The sequence below is a fragment of the Clupea harengus genome, chromosome 6, assembly GCF_900700415.2.
Source record: "Clupea harengus chromosome 6, Ch_v2.0.2, whole genome shotgun sequence".
NCBI lineage: Eukaryota > Metazoa > Chordata > Actinopteri > Clupeiformes > Clupeidae > Clupea > Clupea harengus.
The window spans coordinates 20,964,495-20,982,674 of record NC_045157.1 but is presented as its reverse complement, the minus strand read 5'-3'; the positions used below and the strand labels follow the sequence as shown (position 1 = coordinate 20,982,674).

The 18,180-nt window shown below is 43.7% G+C and overlaps 1 protein-coding gene across 1 annotated transcript in view; it reads left to right on the top strand.

Moving 5' to 3' along the window:
* Positions 1 to 2,144: 2,144 nt before the first annotated feature.
* The window catches only part of itga11a (integrin, alpha 11a), a 41,038-nt gene continuing 25,002 nt past the window's right edge, over positions 2,145 to 18,180 (top strand). The window contains exons 1-4 of the mRNA XM_031569358.1: positions 2,145 to 2,254; positions 8,424 to 8,535; positions 15,012 to 15,121; positions 15,620 to 15,711. Coding sequence (XP_031425218.1) covers positions 2,206 to 2,254; positions 8,424 to 8,535; positions 15,012 to 15,121; positions 15,620 to 15,711 — 363 coding nt within the window. The 5' untranslated portion in view covers positions 2,145 to 2,205. The remainder of the gene's footprint in view (positions 2,255 to 8,423; positions 8,536 to 15,011; positions 15,122 to 15,619; positions 15,712 to 18,180) is intronic.

Below are 18,180 nucleotides of genomic sequence, written 5' to 3'. Positions count from 1 at the left end.
GCCGTCCTGAGGTGACTGAGATAATTACTTGCAGTCGCTGAGTGGTGTCAGGGGCCCCTGCGGTTGTGAGGTAAGCGCTGCTTCTGTGCGGACGACAAGTATTGATTTCAGGCTACACCTCACAGTGGGTACTCTGTACCTCCACAGTCTATGGAGAGAAGGGAGTCAGATTTCCATAAAGCTAACTTCTTTCTCCTGGGAGACTCCAACCCCCCCCCCCCCCCCCCCCCGCTTTCTCCTTCCTGCAATGTTCAGTGCGTTAAATATCCGCACGGTAATTTTGGTCAGCAAGAACATCACGGAGGGGAGCAGTCTCCCAGCCTGGAAACACTGACTGAGGCAACCCAACTCCTGTGCTGCCTTGGCCCCCTGCCTTCCTTCCTCAGGAAAAAAAAAGACCCCTAATTTTAATTGTAGGTTCCTCTCAGATTTATCATTTGTCTCTCAGTGCTGCCGTCTCTCAAGCCGACAGCGGGGAGATTCTTAAGCCATGAGCTGAGACCCCACAATACTGGTAAAAGCGTTTTCATGCTCTTTTGTGACAGTTACCAAACCAAACCGCCCCCCCCCCCCCCCCCTTCCCTTCCGTTTCAAAGCAGTATCTGATCCTTTTGTTCCAACGAGCTCATGAGAGGAGACATCCTGCTTTTATTATCCCTTTCTTCAATGTAGCATAGTTTGTTTTCTATGAAGGGAAGGCACATCTTGGAAGGCACTCGTGTCTGAATAGCTGAGGTAGTTCAGTGTCATCTTGAGAGATTCATTAAGTTAGCCATACGAAGAGGCAGAATTTACTGTGAAATGACGTATTGCAATCGAGTGTTGAAAAGCTCAGGTAGGGAATTATAGTGGATCAAATAAATATAATTCACATTTTTTGCAGATCTATATATTTCCGTAAATGACTCCAAGTCTGTCTGGATCTATAAAAACAAATAGGTTTAAAGACTCCGTCTATGTTTTTACTTTCTGTTCTAATTCATTGCACAGGGTGGGAATATCCCCACAGCTACTGTATATCCTCCTTAGAGCACACTGGGGTCTGTTATATTGCTCAATTTTCTCTCTCTGTACCCATGATCGGCTGAGTCTTCACGATAGGATAGGTGTGTGTGGACTTCTCATGCTGCACTCTGAGCTGGGAATTATCCGTGCCACCCCTGTAGAGAGGACCCCTCTCAGGATGGGAAACAGAGAGAGAGAGAGAGAGAGAGAGAGAGAGGGACATGGGGAAAGCTGGCAGAGTGAAAACTGCTGGCAGCAGAAGGACCTTGATGAGAGACCCGAGAAGATTACTTTTTAAATATCAGTTCAGACCCGGAAGCAGACCATGTGGCAAGCGCTGCCAGCTTTGTTGCACAGCCTGTGTATATTTTATGTGGTTAATAGAGGAGCTAACAGACTGATCAAAGGTGGTGGTGATGATTTATCGGTGGAAGCCATCTGAAACAAAGCGAAGCTATGTAAAGTCAAGCAACACTCAGAACATGAGACCAAGAGAAACTTTTTCACTTGACGCTGATTGGTTTTGCAGACGTTTTAGAGCATACTGGTATTGACGTGTACCCATGGGTTGCTTGTGCGTCCTTCATGAAGCTCTGATGAAATGTGTTCAAGTCATTCGTTATATAGACTGCAGTATCTTATGCCGTGTCATTCATACAGATTATGGTAATGTATGACATGGTATTTGCTACCACAGAAAAGTTAAGAGAGTGTTCTAATGGTAATAACTATCTTAGTCCCATAACACCTAATTACATGACATGTAATTGTGGTCACGCTGATGGTTACTTTTGGCAGATTAAGAGAAAACATGTTATCCCTTAGATTAGAGAAGTCCTCATCATAGTATGAAGTATTTAAGAAATATTAGATTATAAACCTTAAACTTTAATCCTGCAGGCTGTGAGAGGGAGTGAGAGGACACTAGACTGCAGGCTGAGTGAGGGAGTGAGAGGACACTAGACTGCAGGCTGAGTGAGGGAGTGAGAGGAGACTAGACTGCAGGCTGAGTGAGGGAGTGAGAAGAGACTAGACTGCAGGCTGAGGGTGCACCTCCTTTTGGTTTAGCCACAGTCCCCTCCTACTTTCCCCTGATATATGTGTGTTTGGAGCGGCAGTGGAGTCAATAAGAGTGGACTCTTTAGAGCAGGCACTGCAGGGTCTCTCCTCCTCAGCCCTCACACTCACACACACTGACACATGGAGTACTACCGCACTCTGCTGCTCTGGACCTGCAGCCTGCTGCCAGGTGAGTAGGTGTGTGTGTGTGTGTGTGTGTGTTTGTGTGAGTGAGTGAGTGAGAAGGAGAGAGACAGAGAGTGGAGTGAGTGCATGTCTGTGTTTGTGTATGTGGCCAGTTCCGGTTGTGTATTTTTACTGCTCCGAGCTGCTCTTTCCGGAAGGTCACTGGAAAGACAGCTGGCATGAAACAAGAGAGAGAAAAGTCATATTTCAGGGAGGGAAATAGAAATTCAAGGAGTGTTTAGAACTCTCAAGTACAGCATTTAACAATGTTCTGACTGAGATTTTCTGCCTCAGTTTTTGCCTGAGGTAAAGGATGTTGATTTGATCTGAGGTGCTTGTTCATCCTCACCTTCTCCTCCAGTCTGGATGCTGAGCCAGATTTTGGGTGGACCTGCCTTACTCTTACACTCTGTCTTCCATCTACAGTGCATGTGTTGTAAAACCCATGATGATTATCTACTTCGTGTCAAGCACTCAGAATTTCCAGCGTCTGGAGGACTGTTGGTGTGCAGCCAGAATACTGGGTCAATTATGAGTGAAATTTCAATTGAGGGAGAACTCTGGCAGTTTCAGATTGTCCTGAGGCAAAGCAAAAGAAAAGGTTGTTTCAATTAACCTGCTATCATGTGGAGAGTATCCTGCTGTCGACGATAAAGATAAATACTGGTGATGTGAGAGCCAAGCGTAAAAGTTAACCACAGTTTAGGCGATGAGGGCAGGTGTTTTGAATGTCTTTAAAGTCACACCAGAGACACTGATTTAAATGTAACCACATGCATTTAGTGTTCTCTCATCAAGCTCCGACTCCTCCCCTTCATCACTGGAAACACATGGGCTGTTGTTAAGCAGTGTCACGCACTGTCTTTCATTGTGAGCTATCCTCACATAGCTGAGAGAAAGGACTGTGGGCTAAAGAGAGCATTTATACATTCACTTCTTACATTTGCCTCATGCTCCTGCCAGGTTGTTGTTGCGGTCTTTGACTACAGTGGCTACATTTAGAGCTTAACCCACTTTCAGTGTATGTGTTTTGACTGGGTTTTGTTAGATAGCAGATGATTTAAGTGTGGAGGTACAAATATTGGATGTCCAAATATTTGCTTTGTTCTTTTTTTCTGCTTTCTTTTTGGCCAAGTTTTTCAGGCCTCTCTCTCTCTCGATGGAGAGGGGAGACTGACCTTGTGCATATAAACCAATCCTCCAGTGAGGGAGAAGCTGGCTGACGGATAGAGAGCTGTTGTGTGGATAAAGCCTGATGTGCTGTGCAGAGGAGGATCTATAGTTCACAGGCCATGGGAGCCTGTGGTTAGCATCAATGGGTGAATTCTAGTTAGCAGCCTAGCTGTTCAAGCGCATGGGGAGCTGTCTGAACCACACTGTGTGCAAGCTTCTCATAGTGACCCAAGATGAGCGGCTCATGGTGAGCGTCACTCACTCACTTTCTTTTGCCATATTGAAACAGGATGGCTGCCAATCAGTTTTCTTTTCCCTCTGAATTAAGCTCTTTGTTGAGAGACCACATTTCAATATGATATAGTTGAGAGTTGACCCGTTCTTCCCATTTCACATTCAAGGGGAGTTGTCAGTGCTAAAGGAAGCCACACAGAGCATGCCGTACTGGAATATTATACTTATCTGAAAAGAAGTTCTGCATCACATCACAGTGTGACCTTAACTCCAAAGACCTCTGAGAGCATGTGGGAATGCATTCAGAGAACCAGACTGAACCGTCAAAACAAGCTTTCACTGACTCCTCCAGTCAGCAGTAAAAAGTAATAAATGAAGGCGTTATACAACAAACTATTCCTCTCACAAAGTATTTACACTATGTGCTCTGATCAAGAATGTGATACATGACAGACGTGTCTGATTTCTGACCCTGACTGTGCTGCAATTCTCTGTGCCTCCTCAGTGCACTGTGACTGGATGAGAACTGTCCAGATTTTCCAGACGTCTCATTCAGTCTCAGTCTCAGCTGTACCAATGGTCTTTTCTCTTCTGACGCAAGCGAAATTTCCTATGCCATCCACCCAAGATTTCCTGAAATCCTGGGTTAGCATAATTTGAAATGGCCAGTGGTTCACATCTGGCTGCAGACGCCACCATGCACCATGTGATTCACAGCTCATTTCTCATTTCGGTCACAGTCTCAGTTTCACGCCACCTCCACTATCCACTACCAAGTGTTTTTCGCTGGCGTTCTTGTGATAGCATTTCCAGACAAAGGCACTGTGGGGCACCGTATGGGGAAAACTGATGGCAATCAGTGGAAGAACACCACGTTACAGGACGCCCATGCTCCGCTTCAAGTCCAAACAGCTGTCAGCCTGCTGCTTGTACAGTAGGGTTTACATGTGAGGCAGGGCTCCAGTAGTCATTTGTGAGCAGTGACTGACAGATGCATTTCCGGCATGTGGAGTTTATTAAAACTCAATCTGCTGGCCCATAAGCCTCGCCCATGGGCATCAGCGCTGCTCATTAGCATGGGTGCCCCGCGGGCACAGAAAAGCTGGTGAGGACCGTGGTGCGCTGACGTCCACATATGCTAGGTGCCCGCCCAGTTGGACACCCCGGCATGGGCCCTGGGCACTGCCTGGCTGGGCCCATAGGTGGCTCAGAGTCAGGGATTACTGTGGTGGAGCCCCTGCAGCTTGGTGACAGGCCAAGAGTAGCGCAGGACCGGCCCGGACACCCTGCGCAGGCAACCGCTGGCTGGGCTGAGGTTTATTTATCTGGGCAGAAGAATCCGTACACAGGAAACCCGGCATGACTCAGTCCGGCTTTAGGAGCTGCTGATATTACTGGGAATATTAAATCGCTCTGCCACGTTAGGGTTTTAAATGGAAACTGGACCCATTCCATGCTTTTTTCTTTTTTTTTGTCTGCCTCGGTCTGAAATAAAGCAAATGTGTTCTGTGATGGTATCTGGAGCTGTTTGCTTTCTAAAACAAGCTCAAAGTCTTCAAAGTGCTAGTGTGTCCTTTGTGTTTATATGTCCTTAAGATGCTGAAAACACATGTGGGAAAGATTTTAGAAATCACAGGAATAAAATGAAAACTATTTACCCTACCCAATCCCCCCTAGTTCATTATCACGTCAGTTTTCACTGCTTAATTGTGGATTTCAAATGTGTGAACAATCAACTATTTTGGATATTCCGTTTATGATTCTACATAAACATCCCTGTGGTGATTATTTACAAAGAAACATCAAAGGAGCTATAGAAATGTGCACCATTCATGCCACAGGAAATGAACAAAGTGCAGAGTGTGTCAATATTTAGATGAATAGCTGCACATAGCTGCAGGCTTAAATCAATGTGGCTGGGTTAAGAATAATGAATCAAGAAAGAGTCATCGGCCATGCCAATATATCCTGCAGTCCACCATCTGAAGTTGCTAATCATAGAATCACGTGTTGTACAGTTCAGAATTATGAGGGTTATTCATAAGGAGGAGTCACTTCAATTGTTCTTTTATTGATGACAGAACATATCAACAGTACCCTGGGGCCACTGAGTAATAACACAACAGCTTGGGGCAATTAATTTACAGTTTTATTCAATCCATGACTCCAACATTAAGCATGCTTATACAAAGTTCAAACATCTATAGTTAAAACCTGAAGTCAATAGGCAAACCCTGTGTGTGTGTGTGTGTGTGTGTGTGTGTGTGTGTGTGTGTGTGTGTGTGCCTGCTGTCCACATGGCTGCTCTGTAACTAGACAATGATTAGTTTCTCCACATGGAAATCCTGTCTTGACCTTATCTGTCACACACGCTCCCCACCTCCTGTGAGCCTCCCACCTCAGTCACTTGCCAGCGCTGACATGCTCTTCATAGAAATAGTCATAGTGCATCAGGGCTAAGAAAAAGAGATCAGACCATCTTCCACGGGGGATTAACTGTTCTCTTTTCATAAGTAATGGCGCTGGAGTGCCATGGTGATATAGTATAGCCCTCCCTGAGCACACAGCAGCAATAAAATGAAGCAGACAAGAGACCTTGCTGGTCAAGCCATAGCGACTCCTATGCCGTCTTAAAACTTCATCATGGGCTTAGAGTGAAGCTTGACGCTGTGTGCATGAGGTTCTGAGAGAAATAAGCCCAGCTCTGTAGGCCTGGCGGGGGAGGGGCAATAATTAGGTGCTTGGTGAAGCCCCTCATACCAGCTCGTATGACAGCCTCTGAGGGTGATATGATGGTATCGCCTCTGGAAAATAACATTCCACCTCAGGCAAGCCAGGGAGTTCTGCATCTGATTAAGGTTGATTGCTTTTAAGCCTGTCGCTCAGCCTCTTTCATTACACAGTGTCATTACATTGCCCACGGTGTTAAACCAGGGGCTGAGGCTAATTCAGGGGGAAAAAGAAACAGTTGGTCCTCATCCATTTCTGTGGTGTGTTGTAATAGCAACCGTTTTGCTGTTTCCCAGATTAATATGTGTGTAAGCCGTAGTGTCAACCCTCGTCCCACAGTAGCTGGACATCAGTCATCTGCTAAACCTGAGCCAAAAGGCTGAGGAGCCCATCGGACATGCTGTAGACTGTGGGGAAGACGATAAAGGAGCAGAGATGGATTGAAAGAAGCCAGTAGTTTGACAGGGTTTAACTTTTCCTCCCATCTTTGCCTGCCAAAAGGAAGATGTATTTGTGCTTATCCGTCTCTTTTCTGCACACACTTTCTATGCTGGAAATAATTTTTAAATCCCACATGATGTCATCATTATTATCACCATCACCATCAATAACGAAAACACTGGTTAATGTGGTGACAAGGCATTTAAAAAAAGATTATTTTCTTCCATTGGTCTGGCCATTTGTTTTTTTTTTTTTTTTTTTTTGTATGATATGCATTTTAATCAAAACCAGAGGAAGCGGCCTTCCCCATATGTTTCTCTCTGAGGGTCCAGAAGTTAAAAGTGAGGCACTGAGAATCAAACAACTTCTGAAATCTAGCCTTTCATCAATTCCCTCTTTTAGGTCTCCACTTCCCTTCTCTTTTATTCTTCCTCTTCTTAATTTACCGAAATTTTGTTTGCCTGTGGGTGACGTGTGTCCTGCATTATGGTTAACACATGCTTTAATCAGGAGCTTACCACAGTGATTAACAACATTTTGGACCAGTTCTACCAGATATAAACAGCTGTGGCTGCGTACGGGTCATGATTATTGATGTATCTCATTTCAGCACCTGTAGTAGATTTGTACTGGAAAGCCCACTCTTGGCATATTGCTGTCATATCAAAATGATAGCCCTGTCTGTCTGAGGAGAAGTTCAAGACTGTCACGCTCCTCCCAGGCAACAGTTCAAGTCTGAGAAGAGGTAGTGTTCTTTTCTCTCAAGGACGTGGCTTGACTCATGTGCGCTGAGACCTCTGCACACTTGTATCATAAAGCGAGTTTATGTCTTCATCGGCACACGCACTCGCAGGGACATTTAAAGTCTGACATGGGCATTGCAAGCCACATGCGGCAACAAGTGAGTTGTAGTAGCGCATATAATGTGATTGTTGTTCTGACCTTCCTACTCAACTTAGCAGACAGCGTCAGTCAGGCTTCTTGACAGACATCATGTTTGGACATGGCCCTCCTGGACCTCATTCTATCATGGCCTCAGGATTAGGACCTGTTTAGAGAGTGGAGGAAGGTCAGGAAGTACCAGACGGGACCAGATAGGGGGAAATGGGGACGATAATCACTCAGGCGATTTGTCGAAAGACCTCCGTGGAAGTGTTTGTTTCTCTGCGAGAGGATCAGGGCCAGGTGGTGATTTTCTATGGTCCTGCCGTCCAGTTGTGTTCAGTGTGTGATGGGGCAGTGGTTCTGTCCTAAAATAAACACCTCCTCACGCAGATTCCTTACCATATGCTCATTTACAGCACTGTGTGAAGATGGCAACCACCCATTTAATCCCATACCAGTTTCAGTCGCTCATCAAACGGAGGTTATCCTCGTCAGTAGCGGCCATTGTTGTCTCTTACTAAACCCCCTAGCTCTGCCTTCAGACAGCCTGCGTAAAACTTTCCAGTTTAACCACCATGAAATCTTTCCACTTTGCTCCGGGTCATCAATGAAGTGCTGGTTTTTGGAGGCAGTCGTCATAGCCAGTAAATATATCTCGCTGTCCAAACATGCTGCTGACGGTCTGTGTTTGACTCTGTGTCTTATTCCAGGGCTCCTCGACTGCTTCAACATCGACACCAAGAACCACAAGATCATTAAGGGCTCCAAGCAGGCTCAGTTTGGGTACACTGTGCAGCAACATGTTGCAGGAGGACAAAAATGGTAAGCAGTTCCTCTACTTTCACTTACGCAATTGAGACTCTCAACTATCTCTCAAGTCTTTGCTAACTTATTAACAAAGTCGTTCTGTCTTGAACACGGTCATCCCATTCAGACATGACAAGGTGACAGAGACTTTTCCACAGACTCTTATTTGCGTAAGTGCGTCTTAGTGGTCTGTTGCTAATAACCAGTTTCTTGTGGTCAGTCTGTGGTTCCACAAGCCCGTTTCCTATTTACATAGACATACCAGTGTTCATGGATGACACAAACTGTGAGATGTGGTGTCCTGATATCATGTTGAGGATATCTGGGTCTCCTGTGCAGTGGGAAGCTGCTTATGATGCACTTAAATCAGTTCTGAGAGGCTGGAAAGCCCTGGACATTTGTCATCTGTCATATTACCTCATAGAGCTCCTCACTTGCTGCTGCTGGCATGGTGACGATAGGGATTTGTCGCTGGCAACTTCAATGCTTCTGCTGGCCAGGGTACTCTGGAGCTCTGCCCAACTCTAGGTCTGTTCCTGCAGCTGTGTGTGTGTGTGTGTGTGTGTGTGTGTGTGTGTGTGTGTGTGTGTGTGTGTGTGTGTGTGTGTGTGTGTGTGTGTGTGAGAGAGAGATAGAGAGAGATCAGACATCCCCCCAGACGTGTCCCCATCATACGCATGCGCACATGTACACACAGTCACCAACCATTTCATTGCATGTACAACTCAATCATTCACTCACTTCTCACTCCAAGCCATATTCTTTGATTCTTTCAATCCACTGCTGACTGAGCTGCTTACAGTAGCATCATGGTCAAGCAAAAAGAGTAACTATCTTGAAGTTATAGCAGGGCCCCAGAGAGTTGTGCAAACTTTCTTTCTAAACCAAAATTCACCCCTTACCTGGAATATATGTATGTATTTAAACATGCTGACATAAGTCCTTATAAGATCCTTAATGATTATATTGTTAGTTTTAATGATAGTGAAATGTGTATTTTAATAATGCTGTTTATTAAACATGGCTTATGTATGTATGTTGGCATAATAGATTTTAAGTTTTATTATTTTGAAAAAGGCAGTCAAAACTTTTTTGTTTAGTTTTTGTTTCAGTTTGGCTTTACCCATGTTCAGAGATATTAATAAACATTTTCTCAGCGCGATGCCTGCCAAACAGCCCCCCTCTATGTCCTTCTGTATTCCAGGAACATCTGGAAGTAATCTGTCAGCCAGAGGACATTTTTCAAGTGTGTGTGTGTGTGAGAGAGTGTGTGTTACTCTTTGCCTCAGTCCTCACCGAATATCCGATAAACATCAGCTTTATTTGTGTCTCCCTCTATGAAAACTGTCCTGGATGCTTCGCAGATTTTCACCACAGGACACACACAAAGAGTCTGTGACAGTCTGGCCAACAGAGTCCCTGTTCATCAGTCACATGTCCAACCCAGACAGAGTAACACAGGCCCAAGCTGAGTGGTCTGCAGCCATAGTCCCCTACTCCTTTCCTGCTCATTTCAATGCACTGATGTTGAGGGAGTGAAAGGGTAGATGTGTGTTGGAGGTAGTGTGTGGGAAGCTCCAGCCCCATGGTGGGAGAAGAAAATGTATTTCTGCTCATGGCAACACACTCAGCTCAGTATGTGGATAGGTGTGTGTGTGTTGCTTTTCAGTGTGTATAGCTCTGTGTGTTGTTATGTGTGTACTACTTGCCAACGTCAATATGACTACACCTCTATATCTTTCGGTGTGTGTGTGTTTGTGTTCACATATTTCATAATTGTGCCCATGAATGAACTGTATGCTGGTTTTGGTTAGACCATTATATTGCACTTGGCTGAGAATGGTGGTTCAGGGAGTCACTTTAAGTCATTTGTCTGTGTTTTCACTGTCTTTTTAATGTGGGAAGTGTCTTTGGATGACACAGAGAGAGTTCAGACTCACTCTCAGACGTGTGTCAAGTTTTGTATCCATCATAGCCAAGGTCTACAGTCTACAGGACAGTCCAGAGGACTGTGTTTTCACAATCTTTTGCCGGGTACATTTGATATATTTGTTCTGACCATTGAGGAATACCACTCTGGCCATTTAGACTGTTTTGTCTCATTTAAAAGTATTGAAAGCTCTGCCAGGGCATTGGGGTCACCAGGTTCCATAGAGAGGAAAAAAGCAGTAATGATTTCGAGACGTGCACGACGCTGCATCTGCGGTCTCCGTTTCAAACGGCGATTGCCAAATGAGGATGGAGATCGAAATGTGCAAGAGGTTTATTTGAGTTGTGGCGTAGGTAAAAGTCAATATTGACCCACTTACCCGGTGCAGCTTCACTCTTTCTGGACCCCCACAGGAGACCCTTCAGGCCTGCCTGCCGTGCGAACGGGCCGGGGCGATGAGTACATTTCAGAGGCGCTGCCTGAGAGGATTTAATGGTGGCAGAGTGAGGAAGGGTGGGGGTTGGCAACAAGAGTCATCTGTGGGTTTGTGAGGCCAAGGAGCCCCTGGACCTGAAGGGAGTTTGCCGGCGCTCTCTCTCTCTGTCTCTTTTTGTTTCTGGCTGTCGGGATGTGGAAATGCAACATGGTCTATTTCAGGTCCAGCGTGACGGGCCAGCACGATGAGCTCACTCCAGTAACATTCCAAATTTAGCCATGCTCAATGTGTTTAAACTACATCAGCAGATTTCTTGTAGCGCCTGCCTCTGTGTTAATATTCTGAAACCTTCGTGTTCAAATTATTCAATATTAATATTAAATATTATATTAAATATTAAAATAGCATACTATGATATGGCTCAGACTGTAAATGACTGAAAAAAGCTTGTAAAATTGTAGCTGTAATATCTTCCCATTAAAAATGATGCTGCCAGAATGTCCCACTTGTGCTAGTTCCCCTCATCCGCTCATGTTTTCACTTTTGCTGGCCTTGCTGTTCATCCATCTGAGCTCACTAAGGTCCCCCACATATCAGACACTGAAACCTGAACGGTGGCCTCACCCCTGTGATGTTGAAAGCAGGCCCCTGTTAACACAGCCACCATTGTGTAATAGTCTGGCTCATTTTTGGCTGTTTTTCAGAATGAGAGTTTTTTATTTTTCTTGAGTGATGAATGTGTTGGTTATCCCAGGAATCTAGTGGTCTGATGGTGGGCAACAGGGTTTGGTCTCCACTCAACCCTTTGAAGTGGGGAATTGCTCTCCTGTGGCTAGCAGTATGTCCACTGGTGCCCTGTCACCTTTGGCCTGGGAATAAAAGATGTGGTGCATCTGTTTTCAAACTCAGAAAAAAAGCTTTCTCTTTTGTGCTGCATTTCTAATGTCACACTCACATGCGATTCTTTTTGAGCTGTTTGTTTTTATGCGAGATGGGACTTTTGATCTCGCCAAGAACTACGACTTTGAGTTTGTAGGTAGGGTTAAGAACTTTAATCAGAGTGATTACTGCCACATCCCACTGGAATTTATGCCTGAGCAGTCATCTCATGGAATCTCACAAAGAGTCTGCTTTAGTGTTGCCCCAGCATGGTATTTGGATAGGAATTGGATCTTGGTTCATAGCAGCTTGAAAAAGACTCTATAAACGGGTCTTTTATGACTGCAGTTTCTATACAGGAATGGAGCCACAGCTGAGTTTGGTTAGGTCTTTCTGGAGTAACATTACAAAATGTATTTGTGATAGGATTTTTTTCTCTGTACATTGTCTCAGGCAGTATATCAACTCAGTTGATGATGCTCTTTTGACTTCAGTGGGACAATGGTGTATCGTATGTGGGCAGAGGTCAGGTCACAGACGGTATTCTTCACAGGGCTTGTGGTTAGTGCGACGCTCTAATTTAGCACTATACTGGCAGGAGAGAAAACGTTGATGTAACTATTCTGAGAATGTGTGCAATTGTGCAGAGTATTGTGCAGAACTGGCAGGGCACTCTAGCCGTCACACGTAAAAGAGACGCCAAAATATTTTTCTTGGGTGGCCACATAATACAGCACAATACACGGTGCGAGCCAAACTGAGATGGTGGTCCTTCAGGGACCCTTTGGTCCACATCTCTAACTCTAACACTACATCATGTTTGTTTTCATAAGGTGGCACTGTGCCTCTCCAACTGAGACCTGACCTCTGCTTGGTCATGAGTCCCTGAATGCCTGGAACCATAGGGTGCCTCTGAATTGCTCCATCAGGGTCCTAAAATACTGCTGTATGTCAAGTTGCAACCGGGTGTAATTAAATGTACCATTGCAATGAGAGGGTATATACACATGCAGTAAAAACAAAAGGAACGAGATTACCAGGGAATATTGAGTCGAGTAAAACAATCAAGTCAGTTTCTCTCTTTTGGTGATCATACAGTTTTTCAGGATGTTATATACCCTAAGGGCCTAACTCTTTCCAATGTGTGGTCTGGAATGTGGTCAAAGTTCTATTTGTACCTGGAATGAGATGAAATACTTCCATTAAATCCCTGCACGTTAAATGCTTAGCTGGTGCTTTGTGTAGTAGCTGAAGCCTCTTTTCATCCAAATGCGAAAAACATAAGCACATTAATGGCTACAGCTTTTGGAAGACTTTTCCTCAAACCCAGGGCTAGAATACCAAAGTGCAACGGGAGAACTGGTTAGTGCCTTGTATAAGTAAGGGTATTTAATTCAGTGCTGTCCGCAATTATTCTAATACTTGACCGTAATGAGTCTGACGTTGATTGTTTTAGCAGCTCCTCATGCAGCCGCTTTGGAATATCCTGTGGATGTCCCAGGCAAAGCAACAATAGTCCCTTTTTCTCTCAGGTAACAGTGTCCTTAGTTGAACTTCCCTTCCCAGAGTGCCAGACACCTCAATAACCGCGGTAATGATCACAATATTAATGGCAATACAAATATTGGCACTGTAAGAGCTGCAGCAAGTGAAAATGATTTCAAGAAACACTTTCAGTGTCTTGGCCTGGCAAGTGTAGGATGAACCAACGCCATCCATGTCTATACATTGGCTTCACAAGTACACTGGCAATTATATAGTGTACTAACTTGGAAATGTATGGCATGTTGCTACATTGGAGGAGTAATACGTGGTGTCCTGCATCTGAAATATAGGCTATATGGATATACATCTGACTTATATACACTTGATGCTGTTATGAACATTTCTGAGACTTGATAGAAACCCAGATTTGACTGTATTGCTGTTAGTGCATTAAAATAGACATGATTTGTGTGTCAGAACTGGGTGAAGAGATTCAGTGGTCTGTTGGTGGAAGTCTGTTTCTGCTATTAAAGGGTGTCAAGTATCACTCCTCCGTGCCTCACCATTCCCAGTGAATGAATTGTTCCTGTGTAGTCCATTAACCTCTGACATCTGGCATAGGCAGTGCGTTTACTTGTTGGCTTGTGTGAGCAGCACGCAATTGCAATTTTAGCCCTTATTTGGCTATTCTGTTTAGCTGATGCTTGGTTTAAGTGTCCCACAGCGCATGCGTAAAAGCTGAATCATCATGTTATTTGTATGCTGATTAAATGGACAGTGGTCGGCCTGATACTTTGTGGCAGTGTGTGGTCTCTACTCCAGTCATTTATACAATGTCTGTTACAGAGGCAGCATGAGGTAAAGTTTGTTATAGATTTATAAGACTATATATATTTGAAGACTGTAACCGGGAGCTGACCATACACATACTTCATATAGCCTAATACAATGCATGGACATTTGGTTATGTGAGTAGATAGACTTATTCCTAGACAAGATATTTTCTCTGTTAATTAAAATAACTAAACAATTACTACTTCAGTACTGTTGATTTATGTTTAATACCTCACAGCAGAGATAACAAAGTGATGACAAAATGGTGGTATTTGCAGTCTGCATGCATGGTATTAGGCAACCCACTAATATTTATGAGAGTATTCTGACCCGGCGTGATGACTAAACCTGATGTGAGGATTTTTTTTTTTAGCTTTCCCCAGTTGTCTTGTCATTGCGAAAGAATTCCCTGATGCCTAATGCACCACATAAGTGTCAAGAATCCTTTTTCGTTGAGCTTCTATGACTGGTGAAACTTCTCCTCTTTGGGCATTTAAATGTGTGGGTCGAATGCACCTTACTATTTGGCCCATGTGGACTGCAGCTTCAACCCTCGTGGCCTCATGTCCAATCAGGAGCCTCTGTCCCTCTCTGTTCACCACAGCTGGCCATGGGGTATTGTGTGTTTATGTGCACACCAGTCTGGGTCAATGGCGATACTAAACAGCCTCAGCCATGGCCCTGTAGGTCGCAGACATGCTCCATTAAGAACTTGCTAACTCTTCAAATGCCTACAGAGCTCCCTACTGTTACCTGCTCTGTTTCTGTGCCACTGTCTGTTGATACATCCCTCTAATAAGCATCCATCAGGGCTTGACCTTCCCTCTAATTTCTGGTTATTTCGTTGTTATGTGCATACTTCCTGTCTCGATCTGTCACTAGGTTTCTGTCTGTTTATTGAGTTCTCCAATGTTGTTTTCTTTCTAGGTTATTAGTTGGTGCTCCATTAGACCATAATGGTCCTCACCAGACAGGAGATGTTTACAAGTGTCCATTGAGCAAAAGATCCAATGGCAGCTGTACCAAGCTCAACCTAGGTATTGTATCTTATAGGCATTTCATTTCCATACCATTACTAATAAGTGAGTTTGAAACTTTAAAATGTTTATTTATAATTTAGTAAAAATAGAGGGAATAAACCAATTGTAAGATAAATTGTTTACAAAAAATTGGCAACAACACATGAGCTTCATTGCTTTTGTTATACTTGTAATCGAACATCAAAGATTCCACCTGTTCACAGTTTACAGTCCAATATCCGCACTGTGCCAGGTGTCACACGTGTAGAACATATGCACTGTATGCAGAGACAGGAATGCATTTGTTTGAGACATTAATCAAGTGCATGAAGCCTAAACAGTCTGGTTTGGCATGAAAGACCTATCCAGCCCATCTCTGTCAGAATGTGACAGGGCATGAGAGGGGGGCTGGTTTTAAGTGCTCAGAATTTTTGTTTGCTTCTCACAGTGTCTCAGCTGTGCTCGTACATTGAAGGAATGTATTGTTGTGTATTTTACTGTCCCTTGCTGTTTAAGGAAGGATATCTTTGACTAATGTGTCTGAACGGAAAGACAAGATGAGGCTGGGAATGACACTTGCTTCCAATCCTAAAGACAACAGTTTTGTGGTGAGTACAGCGTTTTCCTACATCTCTACAACCCTATCAGCTTACTGACATAGCATCATGGCATGAAACGAGTAGTACACTGGAAGGTGAAAACAAGCAGAATGAAGAAAACTACTTATGTAAATCTCAGTGTGCTGCTGTTTTGTTAACTGGGTTAATAATCTAAAACAATGTTACCATTGGAGGTTTTGGCCATGCCATCAATTTAAAAATCTTGAGTCACTGCAGCTGTTTACGACAAATTTTCTGGTCAGATTAAGATCAATTCTTCCTTGGAAGACTGTACAGTAAGTTCCTGGTAGTTAGAATGACTAACTGGGAATACAGTCAGAACATAAGAAGAAGAACGAACCAGGGGGTTGTAGCTCAAACTGGTCATTCTTGAGGCAGTGTGCTAATACTGGCTAGTGCCACTGGGGTGAACTCCAGAGTCTGTTCCGTGATCGTTCAATGCCTCCGGCATGGCCTCCGTGACCAGTCATTGCTAGAGTGCCACTAGGAGGCGCTCCAAAGTCTGGCGCTCCATTATCAGGATGCAATATTATTTTTAATAATCAAAGAAAATCGCTGCAATATTTAACTTCCACATTTCCCCCACTTTTTAACAGTGCAATGTATGTAGTATCTGTGCTTTTAAATATCTGTTGCATTGTTGTCTTTTCACAGCATTTATTATTCTCTAGAGGGGTCTTAGTCAAGGCAAAAAGACCCATGTATATCTTCATTTAAGCATTTGGGCAAGCTGACAGGCTCAACTACACTTGCCAGTAACTACAGGATAGCCAAACATGCTGCAATGGAAGCCTAAGTATATTATGTGGTATGGTAGGCTAGCTCATTTAGACTAGCCTACTACATCAAGGTAACAAATATAATAGACCTTTACCAACAATTACATTTAAAGGTTGGTTAACTTTCTGGAATGAAGTAGGGTCAATATTTTTTTCCACATTTTTTTCCTTTTTCAACATTGCAATGTAGTCTATCTATGTTATTAATTATATGTTGCATTGACATTATATTGGCTTTCTAAAGCAGGGGTTTTCAACCAGGGGTCCGGACGGCATTGCAGGGGGTCCGCGACATAAGCCTATGTTGATCAGTTCACAATTGAATTTTTTGATATTTCAACACATTTCCAGATTACTCTTGAATATCGTGAAAAATATCTAAAATAACAAAAATATGTCAATCTAAATAGTCTGAATAGCCAAGTCGCATTGCCTGAAATATATCGATTTGAACCCATATTCAGCGAAGAAATTACACTAAAAAGTGCTACAGGCGGAATATGTGTGGGGGGGAGGGGGCGTGGTGGCGGCGGTTAGTGATCTACCCTGATCATTTCACATACTTAAGTGTTATAGGCAGAATATCTGTGCATGGCGTGGCGGCGGCGGTTACAAACACGCTCGCGCAGGCACATCAGTGGGCCGCGAATTACTTTCTAGTCAGAATGGTGGTCCCTGGGACAAAACCAGTTGAAAACCCCTGTTCTACAGTATTGTCACATAATGTATTGCTCTGAACAAAACTTAGTTGTTATGTGTGCCAGGGCCCCCAGCAGTTAGTGCAAGGAGCCAGAGGCATTGATGCGTCACCGAACAGTTTCTAGAGCTCCCGTTAGTGGTACTTGCGAGTATTGGCACATGGCCTCAAGACTGTCCAGTTTGAGCTTCAACTGCTTCTGAAATATTATCAATACATCTTAGGGGGCTGTTCTGGGGACATCATAGATCTTTAAAGTTGTTGCCAATCAGACGATAACTACATTTGTAGCATGAACACAAATGAAACATTTGATAGTGACTGACCCTGTGAACTCTGCATCTGAGCCTACTGTACAATATCTAATGGCCATTACTATGAGATGACATTGTTTCATCTCCTTGTTGAGAGCTTTAGAGCACTGCATACACCTTTTCCTTGCAGAAAATATTATCCATCTGCCACCACATACTTTTTACATCATGGTCAATACGACAATTCAACATGACGTCACAACAACAAATAACTTACTTCCGGGTGGCTAACGTCGCCCCTGCCCATAGTAAACCTTAGCAAACCAACAGGATTTTCCATGTAATTTAACCAAGCTATTAACACGTTTAATCATAATTGTGAATATGATAACAACACGTTTTATGAGTATGATCTTGTGAACTGAAAAAAGAGATGTTTCCGATGTCGTTGCTGTTGATATTTGTTAGCGAGTAACGGTCATATTGTAACGGTTTATTGTATCAAACTCGTAGTGACTGAGATCGCTACAATATCCAACTTAACGATGAACAATTTTCAGGACTGTTTGTAGCTTTCCAGCTATCTGTCTGGACACAAGAATGTTTCCATACAGATATTAATAAAGTACCTATCTATCTATCTTATTGACAGTGTTGAAAACTTTGTCATTGTATTGTAGATGAGCAGTTTTGAGGGTTTGTGCTCTCTTAACAGATGTGGTTGGAC